A 24,835-nucleotide genomic window follows, 5' to 3' on the forward strand; every position below is an offset into this window, starting at 1 on the left:
TGACATTCCTCTGAGCAGGAGATTGCCGGACGTTATTAAAATTTTCCCAGTAACATAATTGTTCCCTTATACAGGATGTGCGTCATGACGTGCTCCGTCCTTGATTCTTTGAACTATCTTTTATACTTTGTCATGGCGTACTCTTCTAATTAAAAATCTTAGATTAAGAAATGATAAATTTAGAAAAGGTAAATCAGATTAAAGTCAGTTCGGATCAAAGCGGATGCAAATAAACGAGTTTGTGATTAATTAATGTGGACTCTATTCCCGCGGAGACCTTCGATCTTTTTCTAACCGCTTGTAACTCGACACAGACTCGAGCTCAATTTTTAACGATGAAGTTTCTGATACGTAGAAAAATCGATTTCAGATTAATCAATTCTGCCATCGTGCAAACTGGCGAATTCGAGAACGAGTGGAGGGGAGAGGTCTCTCGGGGATGTTCTGTATAGAATTCGTTGCTGTATAGAATTCCGTGATCGATCCGCGTAAATCTCGCGACTAATAATAGATGATAGCGTGGGCCGTCGCGGTCGACATTAATCATCGAAAATGGCTGGTAAGCCGGTAAAGTCGGACGTAAAAAAGGGCGACCGATGACAGCTCCTGCACGCGATGCCTTCGTCCGCGAATGGAAGCGTTTCAAGGCTTCCTTTGCCCGAATGCTTCTCCATGTCACGCTTTGTCGTTTCAGTTTTAATGTCGGTGCGATAACGTCGAGATAAATGGCACAAAGTTTGTGCGAAGTTCGATAAAATCAAAGAGTTGCATTGCTTGTCAGTCATGTTAATCAGCATAATTCTCAGCTAAGTTGGTTGAGACACTTTTTCCTGAACAGATGACCTAGATTTATTGTTCTATATCCTGGCAGGTATTATTACTTGTCACTATTATGATTATACAAGCATTAAATAAAATCAAATTATATTAAACATTAAATGCGCTAAGTAGATTAATGCATATTCGTCAAAGAGAGTTATTGTATGTAATACTTTTTTAATCATTATTGTCATGCAGTGCGCATTTGGAGATATCAATTCTGATTATTAGAATCTCCAGGATTCTATAGGAATTTGTGAGGAGAGTTGTAGAATCCAAACAATTCTATTAAAACTTCGAGAACGGTGCTAAAGTTATGCCAGTTATGGAGCTTTTGAATAGTTTTTTAATCAGAGTTTATTTATGCTTTCCTTTATATATATATAATATACACTTCTGGATTCAGCCGATTCTGGCAACTTCAATTAAGTCGAAACAATGGGACAATTCGAAGACCATCTCGGACTGAACTTGTGAATTCTGTCTGGCTCGAAGGTGATTCGAGACGCGACCCCGATAACGAAAAGGCTGTGCTGGGAAAGACGTCGTGCATTTTAATTCGGAACTCTTCAAACCTCGTCGTCGCTTCGTCCTTTCCTCATCCTCGTTCCTGTCCTTCGGGGAAAAGTTTACGAAACGAATTCCAGCGCACAGTTCCCGAGTCCTCTACTACATGGGTAAATATTCTGAAAACGGTCGAGAATAATCGAATTTTGAAAGAAGTTCTTCAGGTTTACTAAAGGAAAACGATAGTATGATGATAGTGAAAATATTTTAACATTTATATAAAAGATTATCTTTCCTCTATTATTATAATAATACATTATTTGAAAAATGCATTGTGAATATAGTATAGATATTATTTTTATAGAATATTATAGAATACTTTTGTATTATATAATATATTATATGTATTTTATATTATATTTGTTCTCATAAATGAGATAAAAATCTCATTAAGAAATTATATTTCATTGAAAATTTATTCTTTTTTCTTCCTATAAAATTTCACTTTTGATATAATTACGGTATAATTTTATTTCCTGACTATTAAAAAACAATATCAGCATTTAATATTCTTATCTTTATTTAGAGTGTTTTAAACTTTTGCCATGTTCGTGCCGTTTTAAGAAACCATAAAGATCTTGCTTTACGTGTCGCCAAAGGATAATCGGATAATATCAACGGCTATCATTGCGGTCTTTAATTTTCTCCTCGACAGTGCGACACACTTCTTTACTTCGCTGGCGCTCGGGCATCCTCCTTTTGCGCCATCTATCCCCTTAATACATTCTACTTCAACCCCTTAAGCTTAATTCCTCCGCCCAAGATTTGCCCTGGAACGCACAGCACTTTCCGCTTGCGGCGTTCGTTCTAATTTGGATCTCCTCGAACGTTTCTCTTTGTTCTTTTTCTCCTGCCATCTTGATCCTCCATTTCGCTTCGCGTATTACTCGGAAAAGTTTTTCGCACCGGCGGTGTTTAATCTCCGCGAACGGGGAAAGCTCTCGAAGAGCTCTCGAACTCTCCTTCCTCCCTCTCTTCTCTCTTTTTCTCACTTACGAAATTTTTTTGAACCCTTATCGAGAGAAAGAGAGAGAAAGAGAGATGCGCCAGTGCGAGAAAAGCTGTGCCTTGGCTTCGCGAATTCGACCAGGGTTATCTTTAGCTCACCAGTCGACTTCTTCTTGCAGCTGTCTTTCTCTGTTCTGTTGTGTTTTCACGTGCCAGTCGTTGGAGTTAATTTCGCGAGATATAGCGATACGGTAGCGCAGCGGAAATGAGCGAGATTCCCCGTTAACGTGCGCCTAACATTAAATTCGCCAGCTAACGGTAATACTCAAACTCAATTATCACCAGCCACACCGCGTTAATTGGCATTCGCATTTAATGTCTTCATTCGCCGATATTTTTCGAGTGAAGTTTCGACACGACGATGATTCCTGATTCGTTGAGAAATGTTTTACAAATGTTCGTGACTAGTTATTCTCTCTCAAATCGATGAACCTTCTACAGTATTTTATGAAATTTATTAATTTTTTACATTTCATTTTAATATTATTTTAGTGTTATTTTATATCATTTTACATTAATATTTTTCAAAAAAGCATATATTATAACATAGGACAATACGAACTGAAAGAAAAAGAGATGAAACAGTCAGTTTCATTTTGCCCGAATTTCGTGCGAGGAATTCACACAAAGGTCTGATTTTTGCACGACACTTTTTGCATTTGTCTTCCTGTTTGACAATGTAATTTGTCGCACACCCATTTGCCTTTACGTGGATAATGAGTCATGCGACGTCTAAAATTTTATTCATGAGTTTTCCGCGATGAGAAACCTGAATCATATTATGACAAACTTGCATTGCTAAGGTTCTTGTAGAAAATCTTTTCTTATTTAACCATATCGTTGTCTGGCACACCGAACGCAATGTACCCCCATGTTGAACGACGTTTGCAATTTAATGCATGCATTTTCGCGTTAGTACTTCCCAACGTAGCACGGAAAATGGAAAAAAATGCTTTGTTCCGCGAACATTATATTCATGAATTTTATTCCGCGGGGAGTTCCCGTTGTTGCGGCGGTCTCGATTTTTGTACGCGATTTTTTTGCCGCGTGTGCGTTCCTAATTATTTCTTAGTGAACCGGATTAATAATGAGGATAAAAAAATTTCGCTCGCGTATCGCTGCACAACATCCGCTTTCCGCGCCTGTCTGGGAGGAATAATGGGAAAATAGCATTTGTAATAATAATCTCCGGTAACAGCGTGGAGCAATTAACCGTGCATACGCTAAAAACAATATGTAACAATTTGTGACGACAGGTCTGCATGTGCGGCGAGATATTTCGTAAGCGTATCGCGCGCGGATCGTGCGACCGTGAATTCCGCTCGATTTCCATGCTCGTAATTTTTCAGTGAGTTCTCATTAATGTGCGATATGCTTCGCTGTGTTACGCGGGATGGTTTCTTGCTTCCATGTAGGTAGCCTTCCTTTTTACATTTGTATTACGCGAGGTGGGAGTAAGTCCTTGTATCCTTTGCTACCCGACCGACTCTGTCGACTCTCCTCGTCCCCCTACGTTTTTCGTGATACGTTTGGTTCATGGTGCTTTATAAGCCGAGGTCGTTGCGCAACATGCAGCCGAAACCGGTTTTTAGAAAGGAAGTCGAAGCATGGCAACGAATCGCACGAACCGGTTCCGTTCCCGCGCGTGTTGGCGGTACCGACCTCTAATTGCCACTAAATGCTCCCAGGATGCTTAGCGACTTAACAATGCAAATGATCCACTTTCCACGGAGCGTAATAAGGGAACGATAGCATCGATGATCGAATTAAACTGACTAATTTCGACGATCCCGATAATAAACCCGCAAGACTGATGCATATTCCGGTTTTTTAAAAATTACGCAAAACTGAAATAATTTCGTTAAGCTATCAAGTCATGACGAATATTCGTCGATTTAGATCTCGCGATATCGGACACGTCGCATTAATATCAACTGACATTTTAACGCTTCCATTAATATCCGCGCTTAAGTGTGTCTTAAATTTTATATACCTACCTCGGCGTTTGGCATAAGCCAATAACCAGACGCGACGTTTAATATGTTTCACCGTTTCTGATACCACGAGAGGAAATCGCGGAGTTTCTCGGCACGTTATCGCGGTACTTATTTATGATCGGTTTGACTCGTTTCGCGGGATCGCAATTACGTCGATATAATTGCACCAGGTACAATGATGGCCCGTTAACGCTCGACGATAACCGCGGGACAATGCTTTAATGCCGGCGTGACACAAAAGGCATCCATAAAACGCGAATCTGATGTAAAACTGTTTATAAAACTCAATATTCATGCTCGGTATCTGTAAATGCACTCCTGCAAAAAATCGAAAATACTCTTATAGGATAATGGTTAATTTGCAGCGCTGCATTTGCGAATAATTGGAAATTGAATTATGTTCCATTTCCTGTGAATTGTTTTAAGCAAAAGCTAAAATACGTCTATGAACCTGAGCCCTCGATAAGCATTTAATATTGCTCCGAGAAAATTGAAAATACAATATTATTCTGTTATGACTTTTGGAACTATAAATATCGAATGTGATAAAAGATGATATGATAAACGTTACATAAAACATAAACCAACGGGGCATATTTGCTTTAATAAAATTATTTTGTAATACAGCTTTACATTTAAATTGTGCTAAAAAGATCCACATGAACTTTCCGGTGAATCCAATAGATGAGCACTCGAACGAGTCAATATTCTAAAAGAACTTATTTCTCGCGGATAGCTTTTGCCGAGTATGGAAAGATAGTAACAATCGGATTCGCGGGCACGAAGTCGGTGCTCGCACAGGATATTTTTGAAATATTAAATTTCACCGATCGCCGTCAGCATCTCCGAGTTTCCATCGTTGCGAGTTACGACCGTCGAACGGTTATGGCCTTCGAAGTGCTTCTCACGAATCACATTTCGTTGCGCTTTATTCTTCGGGAAAGACGCAGCTTCTTCCGCGCGATGCACTTTACCGCGGCTGCATTTTCTCGCTTTGAGCTTGATAGTTCCCGAGCGTATCGAAGTTCCAATTTCGATATGCCGAGGAAGTGTAGAGTTTCTTGCGAATTACACCCGAGCCGCGAGACAGCTTCTAGCTAGGATCAAATTCGGCTTCTCAAGAAAATTTAGATCAGGCGCACGATCGCATTAAATTATTTATCACGATATTACTTGAGGTTGCCAAAATAAACCCTTTTGCTTTTACCGTCAACTTATATAGTCATCAGATGTATTTATAAAGTGATTCATAAAACAAGTCTACATAAATATTGTTTCCATGTAAATTCCATTTTGTTCTTATATTTGGACAGTTCTATCTGAAATATAATGATTTACAACAATGGAATAACTAAAGAACCTAATTCTAGTGCTCAGATGTGTAACAGCGGTCGTCGGAAGGATTAATATAATTAGAATTTACATTTATTTCTCGTTTGTATAATATTACCACGTACTTTAACACGCAGGCAGTTATATGCAAGTTGTACAATTCTCGTATAATTTCTTTCCAAACTTGCGAAACTTGCGGATCTCTTAAGATCCGAAACTTTATAGATGTTCGCTGGAGTTTCTTAACTTTCTCGATCTATGTCTCTCTGTCTTATGGACAATTCGCCCATTGACGGGGTTCGAATGCACTCGCAGCGTTGTTCTGCTCGCAGCTCGTTATTTCAACTCGCAGTCGATCGTCGTCTCGCAAAGCCTTTGAATGGAATGCTTCCTCTAACTGGCGGCAGCTGGTTTTCATTCATTCGACGCGCCGTCGAACAGATTCGTGAATGAATGGTCGATTCGCGCTCGAATGTATCTCCATGTCGGATGATTGCACCGCGACGTGCTTTCTCATGTTTGCAGAAACGCAAGACACGCTTCTGTGTACTAAATATATTACCGGCACGAAATGAAGCGAGTCTGTTTGCCGATGAATCATCGTCGCTTGTTCTATCAAAACTGCAATCAGTTCATTCCAGTTAAGTCTGCTATCAACAAATGGCGAACGATTCATCAGTCATCTGCTTAATTAGGTGACTGAATCTCAGACATAATTGTGAAGTACAAACGCGTACAAACAAAGTGTGAAGTGTGTTGCATGTTACCAAAAATTAACATTATCTCGCAATTAGCGATATTTATTTCAAGATTATGATATTATTTAATTCCTATGAAAGAGTATTAGACCGACCGATCTAAAAACTCCATTAAACAAATTTAATATTGACCATACTAGCACGATAATTACGAAGGGAGCGTGCACGTCGCGTGTCGAAACGCAACGTGTAAGAGAAGTCGATGATGAGGGAAGGACACTTGAGAATGACCCGTTCCCTTCTCGCGGACTTGGCGAGGGTGCGTCTAATTTTAACCTAGGCACGCGAGTCATTTTAATTGCAGCTGGATTCGTCGGTGGCGGCCGAGTGCTTTTGTTGGCGGAAGAGACGCTCGTATACACTCGTCGGGTAACTGAAAAGGCCCGACTAGGTCGGGAACGCGAGAGAAATAAGAAGTCGCTCGGCTGACCGCCGGCCATGCTTTATGTCCCCATTGTGTGTGCCCCTCGAGACCGATTGGATTGGTTAATAACCCTGGTGGGCGAGCGCGCCGATATATCGAGTGGCGAGTGGTCCAGGAAAATCGATTTACGAGGAAAATCACGGCTATTGTTCTCGCGCACGCCGACGCGCTGCTCACTTAACGAACTCTTCAATTATGCGGTAGACCGATCTCGTTAATGAAGAGATCTCGATGCTGCACCGCGCGTCGAACGTTCCGATTGGATAACACGATGCACAGGGACCAGTCACGACCGCATGTTGCACGCACACGAGGGTAGTTCGAATCCAAGTGACGTTGTCATTTCGCCGCGGATACCCGACATCTCCGATCATCGCATTACTGTTTAGCGAAATCGGAAATTCGTCAGGAGGCGGGCGGATGCGTGCCTCTGACGCGGTACCGGAGTTCGGAGTGTACGGAGTGTATGCGTATGTATACATGCGATGTGTGCACAGCTATGCGTGCTTCTCAAATTAATAAATAATAAATTTCTCAAATTGGAGAAAGCTGCAGACTTCTCGTATCAGTTTTCGATAATCTGAAGTAATCGATCAACTGAACTAATCGCACTCGTTGAATCTGATTATCGAAATCAAGATAAAAGTCTATAATTTTCCTGAACTCTAGATGTAGATAAATTCCTTCGATAGATCCAATCATTTTATTTCTCAAGAAGGTGTACTATTCCTGTTTTTGGAAATAATTCGTATTTTGATTATCTACTTGAATTCATTCTACTTGAGTTTAGTTAAACCCGAGTCAGACCTAATTGGACGACAATCCACAATTGGTCCACAGATGTGCGCAGTTGATGCGCCTGAGGATGACGCCCGGGGATACCACGAAGCTCCTGGAGAAGTGAATCCTGCAAGTCGGAATGCAAAACGTCGGCCATTAGCGCGCACGTGTATCGACAGGGGTTGGAAACGCTGCATGGAAACGTTTGGCGAGACACTCGGGCTGGCGAAACGTTATGGAAGTTCCGACAGCTTCGCGCAGCAGCTGCGACATTCACAAACTTCGCGATTACTTCACCGCCGATGCGGAAACACTTGCCAACTCCTGGAACTAGATAGGTTCCAGCGTTTGTGCAAGGTGCGCGACACTCGGGGGTTGTGCTAATACGTTCCTAGCATGCACCTAGACAAGGTAGCTCAGAAAGTAGTCTATCTCTCTCTACTTGTCCCTATCTCTTTCTCAAGGCCGTCTTCGAGTGCCAACTCGAGGAGGAGATAATCGTCGTCGGCGTACGTGAATCAGCAGACTGGAATAAGACGTGACAACCGGTTTGTAAGACTCTTTACGACTCTCTCGAGCAGGAAGACGTTGGGTTTTTTTACGAAAAGCGTGAGTCAATTTCCAAGAGCTTGTCACGACTGTTCGACGTTGTCAAATGTGCACCATGCAGAGAAGATGCACGTACGTGCGTGGAAGAAATTAGTCATCGAACGCTTTGGACGAGGAAAGCCGTATGCGTTACGTAAACTTATCGAGGATCCAAAGGTGTTCCAATCGATAACGACCGAGAACGACCTTCCGACTGCCCCTCAGTTCCTCTTCAAATATTCCAGTCACGTCCGAGCGTGTTCGAACGTGAATCTCGCAATCGGATAATCTTTTTTACACGAGATACACGATGTGCAACGGCTCAGAGACTACTCACATTTTATTATCGCGTAACGACATTCTAGAAGTTTACACTTGCTTGCTGATAATCGCGATAAACTCACTTCCTCGCGATTTTTTCAATTATCGCCGGAAGCATTTATAAATATCGCCGCTTGCTCCTCACTTTGCGCAATTGGAGTCTGAACTTGAATCTGTTTAATCAAGTCTCTTGTACATCGAAAATCTTGCTTTTAGAATTTCTGCGAAATGTCGTTCTCTATCTCCTTGCCTGTTATCATCAATTTAATCTAATAATTTTATTTCTATCTATCATTTATTTAACATATTTTTGTCAAATAATTGTATAGATTTATAAAATCTTTGCGTCGATTTTGGAAATTTCCAGAGGAGCAATTTAGCATAATAACTATGCTATCAATTATTTGCCATTTTCTCTCTTTCTTTCCTTATCTATCTCCCCCCTCTCTCTCTCTTTGTTTGATTGTCCGTTCAAACGACCGCGAGGAATCAGGTTGACATTACGTATCGCATGACACAGAGACAAAGGAACGAGCGAGGTCTATTTGTTCATGGGGGGCAACGGGCGGTTCTTGCAGTCTGCCAGAAAGCACCGTGTCATTCTGCTCAAATCAGTCATCCTCGTAAACTGTCCAAGCTACAGCGAAGCGAGTTCCGCTGCGGAGGGCATGTTCATCGTGACTAAGAACATACCGTAAATTACTTCGACACTAACTTCGACCCCGTCGCCGGGAAAACTCGCGATAGTTAACGGGTTCCGGACGACCGGGAGCATCGCCCTGCCATTAACCTCCGCCGTTTCTCCATAGTTGAGCTCCAAAACGTCTTCATTCGTATCGGAAATAGTTGTAAACTGTAAAGCAATACATGTCAAAAACAGAAGAGCACGGTTTTCCGATAGATCGAAGAAAAATTACGGCTGACAGGTAAAGTGTAACAAACAAGTTCCTTTTTGTTAATGCGAATGAGTCTTGAGAGAAGAGATTTAGGCGTGGCAATTTAGTACATATAGCTTTCGAGGCAAGCTAGTAAGTGTGACACAGTTATTATGAAATATTTCGCATAGAACTCACTTCCCATATATGCCATTTAGGACAACAATAAAAATCGCTTCTGGCTGATATAACGCATTTTTGACGTGCGCTTTCACTCTTTCTCTGATTTCCGATTTTCCCACTAGTGTAGCATGTATTGTCCAGAATTACATATAGGGTAGTCGATAAAAGCAAGTCCATAAATATCGTTTTGATACATCGCAGTGAGGAAAAAACGTTACAGCAAGCAGGTCAGAACTAGGGTCAGAATATTTGTCGCTTAAAATGGCGCTTCCAATGTTTTTCAATTATCATTACATTTAAAGCATTCTCTCCCCTGCATTCATAATATAAGATTCAAAGACATTGAAATATGTATATATATAAATACCGCGCGATCGTGCCACAGAGATAATTTTGCCGGCAAGTAACGACTTCAAGGAAAGGAAACGCTATTTAAGCGAATTATCGCCAATCCAGGCTTTACATGATACCACATGTTAATTGGAGTGTTTCGTGTCTCTCGAGAGCACGCGATTTACTCTGACTCATGGTGCACGCCATGTCAAGGCTTCCTCCTTCCAAGGCGGAAGTCCCCGCGTTTTCAACATGACAGACCGCCGAGATAGCACCCGCATGCAGCTCGCTTGTATCCGCAATATCTTCCTTTCTTTTCCCACATTTTTGCACTAACTTCTAAACTAAATTCGCCTTCGCAAACATCCCGTACGCCGTAATCGTGGAGAACCATTTCCCATGATCGAAGAATCGAGACATTTGCGAGGGAAACACGTGGAACAAGAGGGACTAGTACGACGGAACCGTGGAGAATCAGAGAACAAGAAGGAGAACCGGGAGTCTGTTAGAGTAAGGAGAGGTAGTTGATGGCATGGTCGCCATGACGATGGCTATCGATTCCCTCGTTCCCTCCAACCTCCCGTATCCGTCCTTCTCTTTTCCTCTTTCTTTCTTCTTTCTTCACTCTTTCCTTCCCGTCAGTTTCTTTACTCTGTTACTCTCTTTTTATTCACTTTTAGCCTTTGTGTCGCTTTTTATTTCAATCTGATTCGTCATCTTGCCATGAAATCTTTCCTCTCTCTTCTAACTTTTCGCAAGAATTTGCTTTTTACACGAAACCATCTTTATTGCAAAAAACGTATTGAATAAAATATCTGTACAATATTTAATTAAAGTATAAGCAATATTATAACAATGCATACAAAAATAATTAAAAGGTAATTTTATATAATAAATCTATATATGTATATATGTATATAAAAAAGGATAAAAACATAATTCTCAGTGCACAGAAATGTAGCTATCGGACGCGAGTTTTGCAAAAACATATAAAAGTTTCAAAAAGCTATGATGTTTGCACATTTTACTCTTTAAATTTTTTAAAGTGCACTTTACAGTTTTCTCACAGTTCAATAATTGAATAATTTCAATGAAAGTTTTCATTATTTACGACCTGCGTTGTATTTTCGTATCGTTCCTCCTTTTGGTTCGCATTTTGTCGCCTGATATTCTTCAATCAAAGGGATGTAAATATCACAGCGATGCTTTCCACGGTTTTGAGGATCTTCTAAATGGGGAGATTCGACCATCGGTCAGCGACAATCTATGGAGAACTATGGAGAAATTGCTATTCGAATCAATAGTGTGCTCAGGAATGCAGAACTACAAGGCAAAACGACATCACACTGTATAACGGACTAATATATCAAACGAGCGAGCGACCAATCGGACGGGCAGGGCAACGGTACACAGAACAGCAAACGCCGAAAGCCGAATTCGCGAGATTCGACAGGAGATACCAGAGCGGAATTATCGGGGCGAAAGCGATTCCCAATCTCGGATATATAAATCACCCGCGTCGCCCACCCGGTATAACGTACATGCATTCGCCGCTCTGGGGCTCCCTTTTTTCCCCCGTCGGTTCGTTCGAGTATCACGCGCCACGTTTTTCATTGTTTTTGTACAACGTCAGCCTGGCCGGTGAAACACGTGTTGCGAGCGCTTTACAGTTTTACGAGACACCCGGGACATTTTTCTCGCGCATCTAATGTCTTTTTCGCTTTATTCCCGGCGAGACCGGCGTTGTCGGGGATGATACGTCTGCATATCTCTTTTCCCCCTTTTTCTAAGTTTGAACATACATGGACGCCGACGCCGAAAAAAGCAATAAATAAGAAGCGTAAAAATGAATCAAATGTACTCTACAACGTTGCATTGCTAAAATAGTAGAGTATAATTCATGAGAGTCCTATGGGAGATAGATTGTTTTTACCGAAACGAGGTGTAACTTATCGAATAATGTTGCCACGATAACGGCACAAAACTCGAGAACGCCACGTTAACAAGCTTGTTATGTGGAAAATTATGCCTTTGAAGTTTAATTTATATAAAAATTGCAAGCCCTTTAATTCGAACGGTAAATTTCCCATCAAGCCCTTCAAGCAAGGAAGGATCGAAGGCAAGATCGCTCAGCATTTCGTCGTTAAGCGGAAAGAGCGCGTGCGAATGGAACACACCCTGTCTAAATCTCCCAACGTTCCCTTTACGGGGACGACGTATAAAAGCGCTGGAGTATTTTTTCTTCGTTGAATAAATCAACGTTAGGGAAGAGAGGAGGACGAGAGAGGGAGTCAAGGAGAGAGGGTAGGACCACCGCGGCAAAGTGGCAGTTTTGCGAAAATTGCGCCCAGCCAGTTGAGGGAGGCCGCTGTATGGCGCGAGAGACCGGAAAAAAAATCACGTTGCAAATTTCCATGTGAATGCCCGTAAAAATTCCTCCGGGTATTAAAAGCGCTTGAAAAAAGCTGGCGCGCGTATTTCCATAAGAGGATGGATCATTGGCGTATTTTCTTTACAAGGAGAGTTTCCTCCTCCGAACAGTGATAGCGCTCAGATGGAGATTTTCTCGCTCGGTATACTCCGTAAAGGCACGAATCGCTGCAAAGTAAAATCCCACCCTTTTAGCTATGTTTAAGTAAACCCTTCAATTATAAACGAATCGTTTGCAGCAAAACATTTTAAATGAATTAAGCAGTAATCACTAGGGCAGACTATGTATCGCTTAAATATTAATCCTTTGTTGTATTACATTTATGAAAATATCCCCACGAATCTGCTATTATATATTATTCCAATGATTATTTATAAAAATTATGCATAGTATTAATTATTCACGCAAAAGATTCAGTTGTAGAAGCATTTTCTTTGATGATATTGCGACGCATTGTGCGTGCATACGTGCGTCTATGCATTATTCACGAACAAGCGTGAATTTTCGTTCGTTCGCGACACAGAAATGTAGTGCTGATCGGTATTGCGCGCGAACGCGTATTTCATTGGAAACATATTCAAGCTCCCGCACACTGCCCCACCAAACCAAACGCAATGACAGGAATTGATTGACTCATTAATGGCGGCCGGGATATTTCGAATTGGTTTGCGTTTTAATCAAGGCTGTCTGCGTCGCGTATTCGTCGGCGTTACGTTCCTTTTATTAGATCTTGCGCGCCGTTTATTGATTTATCGAATTACCTGTCCACCCAGGAAGCGTTTACACCCACGACTTGACAGAGCGTAAATCTCCGTCTTTTTATCAATTGTAATTATTATTACTTTGCACGGCCGGAGAAAAAGTGCCAATTGAAATATTCGTCGGCCGACCATCATCGTGGACGTTTTATCGTGACAATAATTAGTGACTGCGTTCGACAAGAATGTTGCTTGGTAATAAGAAAGAAATGAAATAAAATAACATGTAAAATAGATCTTTTATAATTTTATATGTGAGATATTTGATTTTTTACGTTTTTATTTTTCGTTGATTAATACACATCGCGATTGTAACGTGATGTAGACCTACATGTATTGGACTTTTGCCTTTGTTATCATCAATTTCATTAAATAGCATGAGAATTAATAGTTCACTTGATACACATTTTGCGTAATGAGTATTGGGACATTTAGGCAGCGCTGTATTTTTGCTCACAACATGGTCGAAATATCGTTTGAAATATCATATCGCTTGCGTCCATTAACGCTGAACGACCATCGAGTTTATATTCGGTTCTCCATTCCCTGGAGGAACAAAAGGAATTTATAAAGAGATTAAAGATTGCTTACGTAAGAGTGACCGCACCTTGCTATTATACTATCTGTCTGATGGCGTATCTTCCATCCCCTTCTTCGTTGTCGATAAAATTACATTGCGTGGTTAGCAATTCCAGCACAATAATTAGATCGAGTCGTATGTCGTGTTTTTTCCACCTCGCTTTTTAAATTCTTCTTAAAAAATACTGAATTTCGTTACTCTATGCTTTTGGTAAATTTTTAAAATCTCTCTTTTTCTCTCTCTTTCTCTCACGAAAATGTTCCTAATTAAATTATTACAAAATTCGTCTTTTATCCCAATACATTATTTGCATGCAATTATAATTGGAAAGTACGCAGTGCGTGAATGTGATGATAAATTTGACCTGATTCAACGAAAAATTAATATCTATATAACTTTAACATTTGTCCGTTCTGTACACGAAACTCCAATTTCATTTTAATGTAATTTTGAATCAAAGGTAATCTAGGTATATCAAAATTCCACATGAGTTCCCATAAAGGATACATTATATCACGAATGGGGCAGATAGAGAATGAATATGCGTTTCGGTGGACGCGTTAATTACGGAAACTATCAATTTGTGATGGCTTCTAAGCAGGAACTAATTAGGGCTTAATGTGTTACGCCGCGAACAAATCGAGGCCAATTCTCGCAATTAACGGATAATTTATTCAATAAATAATGATTAACGTATTCTTTAAAAGAAAAATTCGTTATAGAATATTCTACATGGAAATACAGATAAAAGGTAGAAAGAATAGTAAGGCTAATTTCCAGTTTTTAACAATCACTGCTTTATTTGAAATCACTATAACAGTTATTTTGTGTTTTGAAATATAAATTTTTATGAAAATCTATAATATATATGTAGGACAAGATATACGGTTTCATACATATATTTTTTAAATTGAGTTTGTACTATTTTTTCAGACAGACATCAAAATCGTACTTTAATTCCATTCTACTTTTTACACTGTGCACTATATTAAAAAATAAATGCAGTAATCCGCCATGTAATTTGAAATTCAAGAATGATATTATTCTTTGTCTCTTGTTATTATTTGCTCTTGATTGTAATTTCTGCTCTCCAATTTTCCACTGAATTTCTTTCTATTAAGATTCATCATCCTTTTCAAGAAATTTCCTTTGGTATCATTGTTAATATCCTTAGGATATGCGCTCGTTCAAAGGTGCCCTTTGTACATGCCGTTATTAGCCAAGCAAAATCGATAGAGCGACTCGCAAATGCTCGATTAACTTGTAACTGCGATAATCAAATCGCGTGCTATCAACGAGGCGGCGATGTAACGACGACATTAACACAATTACTACATCCTCCGACGAGATGCCGCCGTGCCGCATCAGTGAACTGTCGGAAGGACCATCAGAAGTTACGCATGCAGAGGCAATTGACGTAACGAAACTAAGCTACCAAGATGATAATAGGAAGTCTCTCTTTATAGCCGCTGATAAGTCGCTAAATTACCGGCTTTGCGTACTGGCGAATGTTGCTTAAAGATAACGCGTACGTGAATTTTTGCTATCTATTTTTATTCCTCTTTCTTTCCGGTTTTAAGGGACGAATTATTACAATCATGATACGCCGGATATAATGCCACAACTTATCTCTACCCGAGCGAGATAATAAATAAGAATGTAATAGTTCAAATCCCTAGTGAATTAGTAGGAAAAGACAATTAATTAACAAGCATTAATGATAGTATCTCCTCGTATTAGAAATGCAAAGTAATTACATTTAAATTAATTAATTCGCGCATATAAGACTATATATTATATTTGTATTGCATATCAAAATTTTAATTGTCATTGTAATAAATAAATCAGAATCTTGTTTAAATTTTCTTTGGATTATAACTTACAAGTTGAAAACTATTCCTCGAACTATTCGTCGAATTTTTGAGAAACATTTTTAAGAGACTATTTTTGGCCATTACTTTTTAATCCACCAAAGTTCGACAGTCAGTTATCACTGCTATGTGAATGCACCGAGCATGTTGAATGACGAAAAGATAAGATCCTCGATAAAATTGTCAGTAGCACTATCCAGACGGAATGTCGCCAATGTCGCATCTCACTTTGCTTTCCGGAACGGAAAGAGAATCGAAGCGAACAGCTTTCGTGACGACATCGTGGACCTTGACCGTTGCGATTTCTTGGCGGATGCTGCCAAGTGTCCTCGCACATTTCCACGCTGGCCTCGCGTTCGCTCTCTTCCGGCGCGTTCTGCAAAATCGAATACATTGAGTTATCCTGGCGCAGCTCCGGCTGCTGCATTGCGACACGCGATGCATGTCGGAGTATAGGCGCATTCGACTATTATAGAACCGGGAATCTCGATGACGGATCACGGGAGAACGAACAAGGGACGACGCGTACAATGCGAAGGGGTTGCTTTATCCTCCCTTCCGGTTTGATCCGGGTTGAAATGGTATCTCTGGACGAACGAACGAGCCCGCTCTCCCACATGTCTCTCCTTTCTTTATGCATCTTTGTTTCCATGAAATAGATCACCGTTCATTACATTAGCGATGTTTAGGTGTCTATAGGTTTTTGACATTGCACGATGCAATTTTGTGATTTTAAGTTTCTTCTTCGAAATAATCAAATTATAGGTGTTTTTGTTGTATAATATTTTATCATGTGCACTTTGATGGTTTAGGTACTATACGACAATTTTTGATCAGATGATACTTCTTCTTGATACTTCTTTAATTCACGTAATGCTTACATAACATTTGCTTCCTCTCCACATCTCCAAATTTATTTCCCCTATTTTTTAATATTTCTATTTTATTAATATCAAAATTAATATGTTATATTAATTTTTTCACTTCTTCTTCCTTCCCTTTTTTCATTTTTTCCTTACATCCTTTCTCGTCCCTTCGTAAGATTCACACAGTTGTGTGCGTGTGTGTATACGTGGCATGTGCGCGTCCTATTACTCGCAGAAGCGTGCACTATGAGGGGTGAATACGATAATACCTTTGGCCAGGACTCTTCTCGGGATGGAGCGGGACGTGATGTCCTCTTTGAATATTCCGCCCAAGCGACGCAAGCCATACGACGACGATGCGGTCGATGTGCATTCACGACGTGGAAATTATTCGACGGTCGACTTCGAGTCGGGGTTGCGCCTGCGAAAAAGTAATCCGGTCTCGCCCCTAATCACTCGCTTCAATATACATATAATAACGCCCGCCAGCTGCATTTTTTCATTTTATCAATTGGATCTGTTCTGAATTTTCATTTAAATCCGATTGCGATTTTTATTCTGCAAAAACGTCATATTAATTTTTCTTGAATTATGAATGAAATGAGAAGAAATCCATTTAGGTAGAATCATTCAGTAACGATATATATGAAATAAAATAAAATACCAGGTTTTATTCATAAATCTACCTCTGGAGTGTCTTTTTTTTAGCTTTTATCTATATAAAAATACTACTCTTTTTATTTCAAATATAAACATTTATATCCAGATATAAATCTTTGCTCGACGAGCAAGAACTTCACGGCGAGAGATATCGACAGATCATCGACGGATCAGAGATATCAATTGATTCCGGGAGATACGTTGCGCAATTCTGCTTCTCGTCTGCACGCAAATAAGACGCGGACTTGTGCGTGGAATGCGAAACGCTGATTTCACGCGCGTGCATGTGCTCCACGATCGATCGTGCCGGCACAAGCGGATTCTGCGTGCGCGCGCGGCCGCAAGACCCCATTTCGTCGTCGACCACGCTCGTGGCTGACAATCGCTCGAACTCCGCAGAATGCAATTGCCACCGAAAGTTTATTGCGCGGAAGTGCGTAAACGCTCGCGAGGTCGCGTTTATAATCGGATAAACGCATGACGTGACGTTTGCAGCGCGATGAACGGAGATGCGCGCCGAGAGAGCTGGTGGTCTAATAAAAGAGACACGCAACACGCGCTATTTATCGTGTCACTTGCACGTTTTATCTGCAGCATCTCGCGACCGATGATCGTGCGTTGCCGCGTTGGCGATCATGCCCGCATTAAATTTCCGGCGCGTGTACCCGTCGCCGATTATCGTGATACTTGATTGTGTATCATCGTGGGAGTTTAATTCGCGTATATTTCATTCGGCTTGACGATCATGATCCTGATTCCTCTGTTTGCGTTATTTTACAAAATTCTCTATATGTGTAATAGTAAAATGAATAATTTCTGTTTATAACGAAAATCGGTATGCAGCTGGTATAAAGTATTTTAATACATGAAAGGAAGGCATAAGGATGATAATTTTGAAATATTTTTATTATATTTAGTTTTTTGATTGTTTTTTTTTTAAATAAAAGACGTATGGGTCGATTTCATCTTGTTACATAGTTTTATTAAATTTTGTAACGTAATTGCATATATATTCGTTAATTATTCATATTTATTTCCTTAATACTATATAGCAAACTTTAACATTGTTTATTTAAAATTGCTCTCTCAAAATGGGATTCGATAAAATTCAATGGGATGCCCAAAATGAATGCCCATCTTTCTTAATTACGCGCATTATTTCCAGCATTCGGACCGACGCAGAATGCTTAGGAAATTTACATCTGATGCGCGAGAAACTCCGGAATATTTCTCTGACTACCATCCTGACATTTGACATGACGTTTTCCGTAACGTGACTTGAAATAGAAAGAGACGAACATTAAAGATCATGGAAAGGGTTCCGTCAGATCAATAAAGGCGCATGAAGTAGCCCTGAGGCTGAAGTACAATAATTTCGGGAAAATTGCGTAGCAAGGGATTACAAATGTTGGGAAAGAGCAGGAGAGTCTGTAATAATGCCTGTAATATCCACATAAAGACTGTGATATAATGGACCGTGCCAGTATACTTCCGGCATGGGAAAAGATGATTTCTTTGCTCTCGAAGTAGAAAAGTACTTGTTTTATTTCCGAGAGACAGAGATAAATATGAGGATAACGAGAGGGTTGCTATTTTTCTCCCTTTCTGCTCGCTCTCGACGAATTGGCGACGTTATTGCAATGTCCATCGAAGGAAAAAGGAAGAAATAAGACGATTATCACAATTTGTTAGGATGGATATATATATCTCACGATACAAATACATGATTCGTAAAAACATTCCTTGTATAATTACGTATAGCTTAAAAATTAGTTATAGTTTTTTAGCTGAGGGAAATATTCTTCTCCTTATAGAAGAAATATGATCATATATAGCACTAAAAAGTATTGCCCAATCTTTATTACCGAATACTTCATTATATTGATTGGCAGCGATATTGGCAATCGTCAAACCGGCGGTTTCTCTCTTTGTGCGTCGAGATATGCTTCTCGCGTGATTTTTACCTCGCGAAACTTCGTCGCATTTTACTCTAATAGCACGAAATCGTACCTCATCCTGGCTCGTATCCGTGTTAGTACAATATTCCGTACTCCATCTGACCGTCGTCTATTTTCAAAGAGAAATCAGGGCGACTCGCTACAATACGGTGGAGTGGAGCTGGACGATAACGCGCGGATAGTCAGTAACAACAACCAGGTAGGGAAGAAAAGGAAGGGTTGTATACGTGCAGGAAGGTTGAAATTACGACTGTATATTAAACAAGGGCGCATGCGGCGTGAATAGACGTTGAACATGGTCTACCTTTAGCGTTGTCACCGGTGTGATAACGTCAGGGGCCTGGTATATGGAAGCTCGCGTGGCTCAAAAAATTCCCCGTATATTAACACAGTACGAAACTCTTGCGGAAATATTGAGTCAGATAACAAGTACGAAAAATATTTTAGAGCCACGCACCCTCGATCGTGATCCTCGAACGCACAATTAAAAACGAATGACGAGAGTTTTCATAACAACGAGAACTCTCGATGCACTTGGTGCCACCGTATGATTGCAATTTTTGTTGCACAAAACGCGTGCGCGCGATTATATTGCTAGATTTCTTTTCCACTCAGCGAATTAATATGATGAAAATCGAGAAATAATACTCGCAATGCAAACCTCGAGTTATATAATTATCAGTAATATAATTATCAGTTTTATGATGTAATTGGTCCTATTTTATGGTCCATTGAAAATCCATTGTAAATATTTTAAATTCATATCCATTTGTAAATGTTGGAAATTGAATGCAAAGAGCGCTGGATAGCGAACACGTACTAATATAATTAAACGATAATTTGTACACACATAAAACACGTAAGTCTGAGAATTAACAAACGAGAATGTAATACACGGTAACTCAATAACTCAACCGGATATATAAAAACCGCGCGCGCTAACGAAAGGTAATGCCAACTTAAAAATCACGACAACTATTAGTGCCATCTCTATGCATGACGTCTAGAACACAAAATCTCCAACAGTAAATATTTCATTACATGCGTTAGTGTAGTTTATGAAAATAATTAAAATTTGGTACTCTAAGGCAATGCAAACTAAAATCCATCGTTAATTATATTATATATGATGTAAACATGTATCTACTCGTGATACATTTTACTTTTTAACAATGTTTAACGGTGTTTAATTTATGACAAACAGGAATTTACGAAATTATTTAGTGAATCCTTAAGCTACGTGCTTGTGGTCTTTAATAGTGCTTCGTTGGTGGCATTGTTTGAAGTCGAAACACGCGAGAAACAGGAACGAGGGAACGAAAGTAATACCCGGGTCTATTCTTGCCGCGAAATATATGAATATTTGTTGTTCGTGTACGTTTTGCACAAAGAAGGAAAGAATAAGTCGCAATAAAGGAACAATCAAAGGCGTGCGCTATGATTGAAATACGTGCTTGAAGGAATAATAAGAATGCATTCTCTGGAATGTACAAAAGAGTATACAGGCCAATGAATAGCAATAAGAAAATAGCGAATTATCGATCTTACTTAATTCTTACCTAAAACTGTAAATTAAGCTTTTTATTAAAATTATGATACATTTACTACGTTTTTTACGCATTTATGAAGTTATTAAAAATGTTAATTTTGTTTTTTTTACGGAATTCGAGAATTTATTTCTTAACGCAAAGGCAACACGCGACCCCGAAACTCATTAGCGATTAGGAATTTATACTCGGATTCGCTATTTGCGTGGTGACCAATAAACTGTACAATTTACTTCACTGGCCATTTTCAATGAGCCGCGCAGTAAAGCGCGCGCGTCAGCTTAATCCTCTTTCGTTCCACTTTCCTATCCGCAAGCGCAGCCGTTTCCTCGCTCTCGCTCTCACGCCATCGTACCGAATTCAGCTTACGAGATCCGCGCGGTTTCGGAGTTCTAATATCAAATCGTTCGTGAATATACGTCTAGCACGTTATACATCTATTCATCGACCGGTAAAAAGTCTACAAGTTAATCAGCCAATTTATTAATCAATAAAAAATCAAACAGTCGGGCAACGGCGTTTGATGCGAAATCGCGATCGAATCTGCGACCACCGGCGATAATGACGAGCGGTAATCACTTTTTAATGGAGGAGTTACTGCAATAAAGATTGCTCCGAAACAATCAAGTTGCGAGTTGCCATCGCAAGCCGATAAGTCTGGCAACTCGTTAAACACGGCCATTCGGGAGCTCCGGGCATATAAACTCGGATTAGTTTCGGTCCGCGTGGTGCAGAGCAGCCCACGTAGTTTGATCCGATGAAGTTCCGATAGTGGCGATTTCCCCGGCAACGTCGTATCGGATTCGCCGCGTCTCGCTAACGCTATTAGCGCGCCGCTCGCTCGTATAAACAGACGCGTCACGGATATATTAATCCGTTGTGTATGCCCCGCAAATTAATTCGCCGTGGAAAATAGCCGTTTATGAAAACGCCAAGTTCACCAGAACGTTTTAATCCTTTTGCCCGGACAGCGATTTTGTATGTTTCTCCTGTCGAGCTCCTGAAATGCTATATTATCGCGTTTGTTTAACTAACGCGTTCCACATCGCTTTTAACTGGAGAATGATTCTTCGAAGATTGGCTGTAAGCGTGCGAATGAATTTTTCGGAAATTATGTAACACAAATTGTAAAATCTTGAAAATCTTTGAAATCTTTGAAAATTATATTTTACATATTGTACATAAGAAATATATAATATAGTTTGGAGTGTGTCGAGATGGCGGAAAGACTGGTGTGCAACGCAAGTGGCGCGAGATTAGCGTCGTGCCGGTAAAAGTTAATAGCATAATTAATGCTCTCAGGTAAATCCTTCTTTAGCAGTAACGGGCGCGTATACGCGGCGTTTTTAATCCGCCATATCTTCCGGAAACTTCCGTTTTTTATTTTGTCGAGCTCTCGACTCGTAACTCGCGCAGGGTATACGACACCGCGGGTATTATTACATTTTTCCAGGCTTCCCCGCGATAAATTTCGCAGCTCGCGGTGTTAATGGCACTACGTGATACCAGCTGAGAGCTTTAAAGCGAGGTCAAACGAAAAACCTCGTGAAAAATATGCCTCTGCGTGTACTGCACTAGAAGATAATTATTTTTACCTTTAGCGTAAGCAACGCCACACAGTAATTTTATCGTTCATGATTAACAATCATCTCTTGATTACTTGATTACCGCGTCTTTTTTTATTCAGCTTTTCGCAACATTCCGAGAAAGAGGATTAAAATTACAATTTCTGAAGTCAGTTGAATTTTAATTAATAGTGATGTTAATATCATTTATTAATAGCAATCAATAACATCTACAGCGTCCCAGGAATATTCTCTGACGAATGTTTCTTTGTCTTGCAGACGTAAGCGCACCTTCGTCCGAGGGGGCGCCGCGAGGGTCCGCGAAGGTGATGCTTCTGGTGAGCGGAAGTGAGGAGCCCCAGGCGGCCTTTTCTCACCTCGTGCCCATCAAGGGAGGCGGAAGAAGACTGCAGCAGTCTCGTCGGTCCCAGGGCAGCGAGCTGCAGCAGCTGAAATTGAGGAAGCGGCCAGTGCGAGGGAGCATTTCGTGGTGCACGACGGTGCTCCTCTAACGGCGGCTAGGAGGGAGTTATGGTGTCTCGCGCATGCAATGACTGTGGCCGCCGCAGCCGTGGCACTGTGGCATCGTGCCCACCTCTACAAGGCACTCGCCTGCATCGTCCTTGCTCTGATCGCCGTTCAGTACCTGCTTAGTGGTGGTGTGCTCGACCGCCGCTCCATCGAAACCATCTTCACCATCAACGCGACCAGGTGAGTGCCACCTTGTCAAAGGGATTTCCCTTTTGAACCCTTTTGTTGATTCTAAACTGTGGTTGCAATGTCTCTTGAGTTGTTGCATGAAATGCCTGAGCGCTTATTAAGAAGGATTGGATATTACAATTTCGTTTCTGGACTTTTGCCGCTATTCTAAAAGTTAGTTTTCTTTAGTCGTTTATATTTTTCGAGCTTCGAGCGAGGAGTATTAGATTGAACTTGTAGACATCAAGAGGATCGAACTTGGAGAACTGAATTTTGAAAATTTAAATGTTACCTTTATTACAGGTAGAATTTACAAATATTTGATTCTTAAAGATTCTTGAATATACTCATTTGCATAAACATGTAACGTTCATAAATAATTTCTATCACTTCTACGCGATGATTTACTCGAACTCGAACTAGTAAGTTGGCCATCTGGGACTCGGCGAAAATAGCGTGTTTTCAATTTATGCATCTACCCGCTGCATCCCTCACAATAAATCCGCATATTCGCCAAAGTGCGCGCGTCGAGTACCTATTCCAGCTTCATGCGGATCTCGGCGCGCATCTTGCGAGCTATTCGATGTAGATCCCGAGGCTTGCGGAACTCGTGGTATCCGCGGCTTAAATTCCGTACAGAATTTGCGTCGTCCGCTTTACGCGCGCGCGTTATTGCAACGAGGACAACGACAGGGCAGATGCACGCGTTCTCGTAACACCGCACGTTAATTGCGGGCGTCGGATTCCCGGTTTAATAATTGGCCAACTCGTCGTTATTCATCGTCGACGCCTCGTATCCGGGAGTTCGCCGAGTCAGCGCGTTGCGTAGTGTCGCGAATTTACGAGCGAGTGACAAACTACCAGCTCCGTTCGCCGTTGTTGACGTGAACTTTCCGCATGCGAAGTTTCGCGGGAAATCTCGCGGAAAATCCCTCGTCCGCGACTGAGCTGGATTAACAGTCGACAGTCAACTACGATTAATGATAATCTCTTTTGGTAAAATTAAAAAAAATTGTTAATTTAATCTATTGATTAATTTTTTTATATAGTGCACCAGCATGAAGAATTTAGGGAGAGATTTATTAGCAAATATTAATATTAACGGTAATATCTATAACAACATAGTAATTATTTATATTTATAAAATGGATTATATAGTGATTTATAATTTACAACGAAAAAGCTTTTAGTTCTTTTTAAAATAAAATTTGTGTAGCCCATTTTTCAGGCACCGTCTACATAATTACGTGCCGCTTTCCGCAAAGCGTTAAAGCGGTTCGAGTGAAATTGAACGATGATAGGAAGCAAAAATATATGTCTGCAAAGCGGTCGGATAAAAGAGCGTATTGAATTGATCGCAGTGTTCGAACAACTCCATTATTCGCAGTGAAATTTCATCGTTAAATCCGCCATCGCTATAATCACTGTCCCCCGGATTATTTAGCCAAGTAATCGAAGTCCGGAGTGCGAATCATGATTGAATTTCGCCGAAACGTTTTTGCGCGCACACGGCGTGACGCGTCACTCATTATTATTACAAAACTGGCGTAATGTGATTTTCAACGTTGTAATGGGTACTTTGAACGCGTGCAGCCGACCACGATAAGTAACATCGATGCCAGATACACGTAATGAGCCGGATAATCGTATCTCGCCCGCTGCAAAATTACCCGTAGGCTCTTCATCCCCTTTGCCACGAAAGCTCATTAGTATTTCGCAATCATCGTTGATCATCATCTTTGCGTCGCTTGAATTTACAAAGTTACTAGAATGTATCAACTTGATTTGTGTTCTTTTCTTATCGAAATTTTATTTTTCTTTATCAAAAAGGGAAATATTATTTGATTAATATTATTTAAGCTAAATATTATTCGATAATGATTAGTAAAGTTTAAAGTTTAAGTTTCAAGTCTTA

At 40.4% G+C, this 24,835-nt stretch overlaps 1 protein-coding gene and 1 long non-coding RNA gene across 8 annotated transcripts in view; one reads left to right on the forward strand and one right to left on the reverse strand.

The window, feature by feature from the left end:
• The window catches only part of LOC105285158 (beta-1,4-N-acetylgalactosaminyltransferase bre-4), a 100,225-nt gene that overhangs the window by 55,162 nt on the left and 20,228 nt on the right, over positions 1-24,835 (forward strand). For all 7 annotated transcript variants that reach the window (XM_011349159.2, XM_011349158.2, XM_011349162.3 and 4 more), the window contains one exon: positions 22,501-22,932. In XM_011349159.2, the coding sequence (XP_011347461.1) occupies positions 22,772-22,932 (161 nt within the window). In that variant the 5' untranslated portion in view covers positions 22,501-22,771. The remainder of the gene's footprint in view (positions 1-22,500; positions 22,933-24,835) is intronic.
• LOC105285157 lies at positions 14,531-21,423 on the reverse strand. Its single transcript, XR_895007.3, has 2 exons — positions 16,761-21,423; positions 14,531-16,001 (listed from the first exon to the last, which is right to left on the reverse strand). It is a non-coding gene; the product is annotated as an uncharacterized LOC105285157 (long non-coding RNA).

This window comes from Ooceraea biroi, chromosome 6 (assembly GCF_003672135.1).
Source record: "Ooceraea biroi isolate clonal line C1 chromosome 6, Obir_v5.4, whole genome shotgun sequence".
In the NCBI taxonomy this organism is placed as follows: Eukaryota; Metazoa; Arthropoda; class Insecta; order Hymenoptera; family Formicidae; genus Ooceraea; species Ooceraea biroi.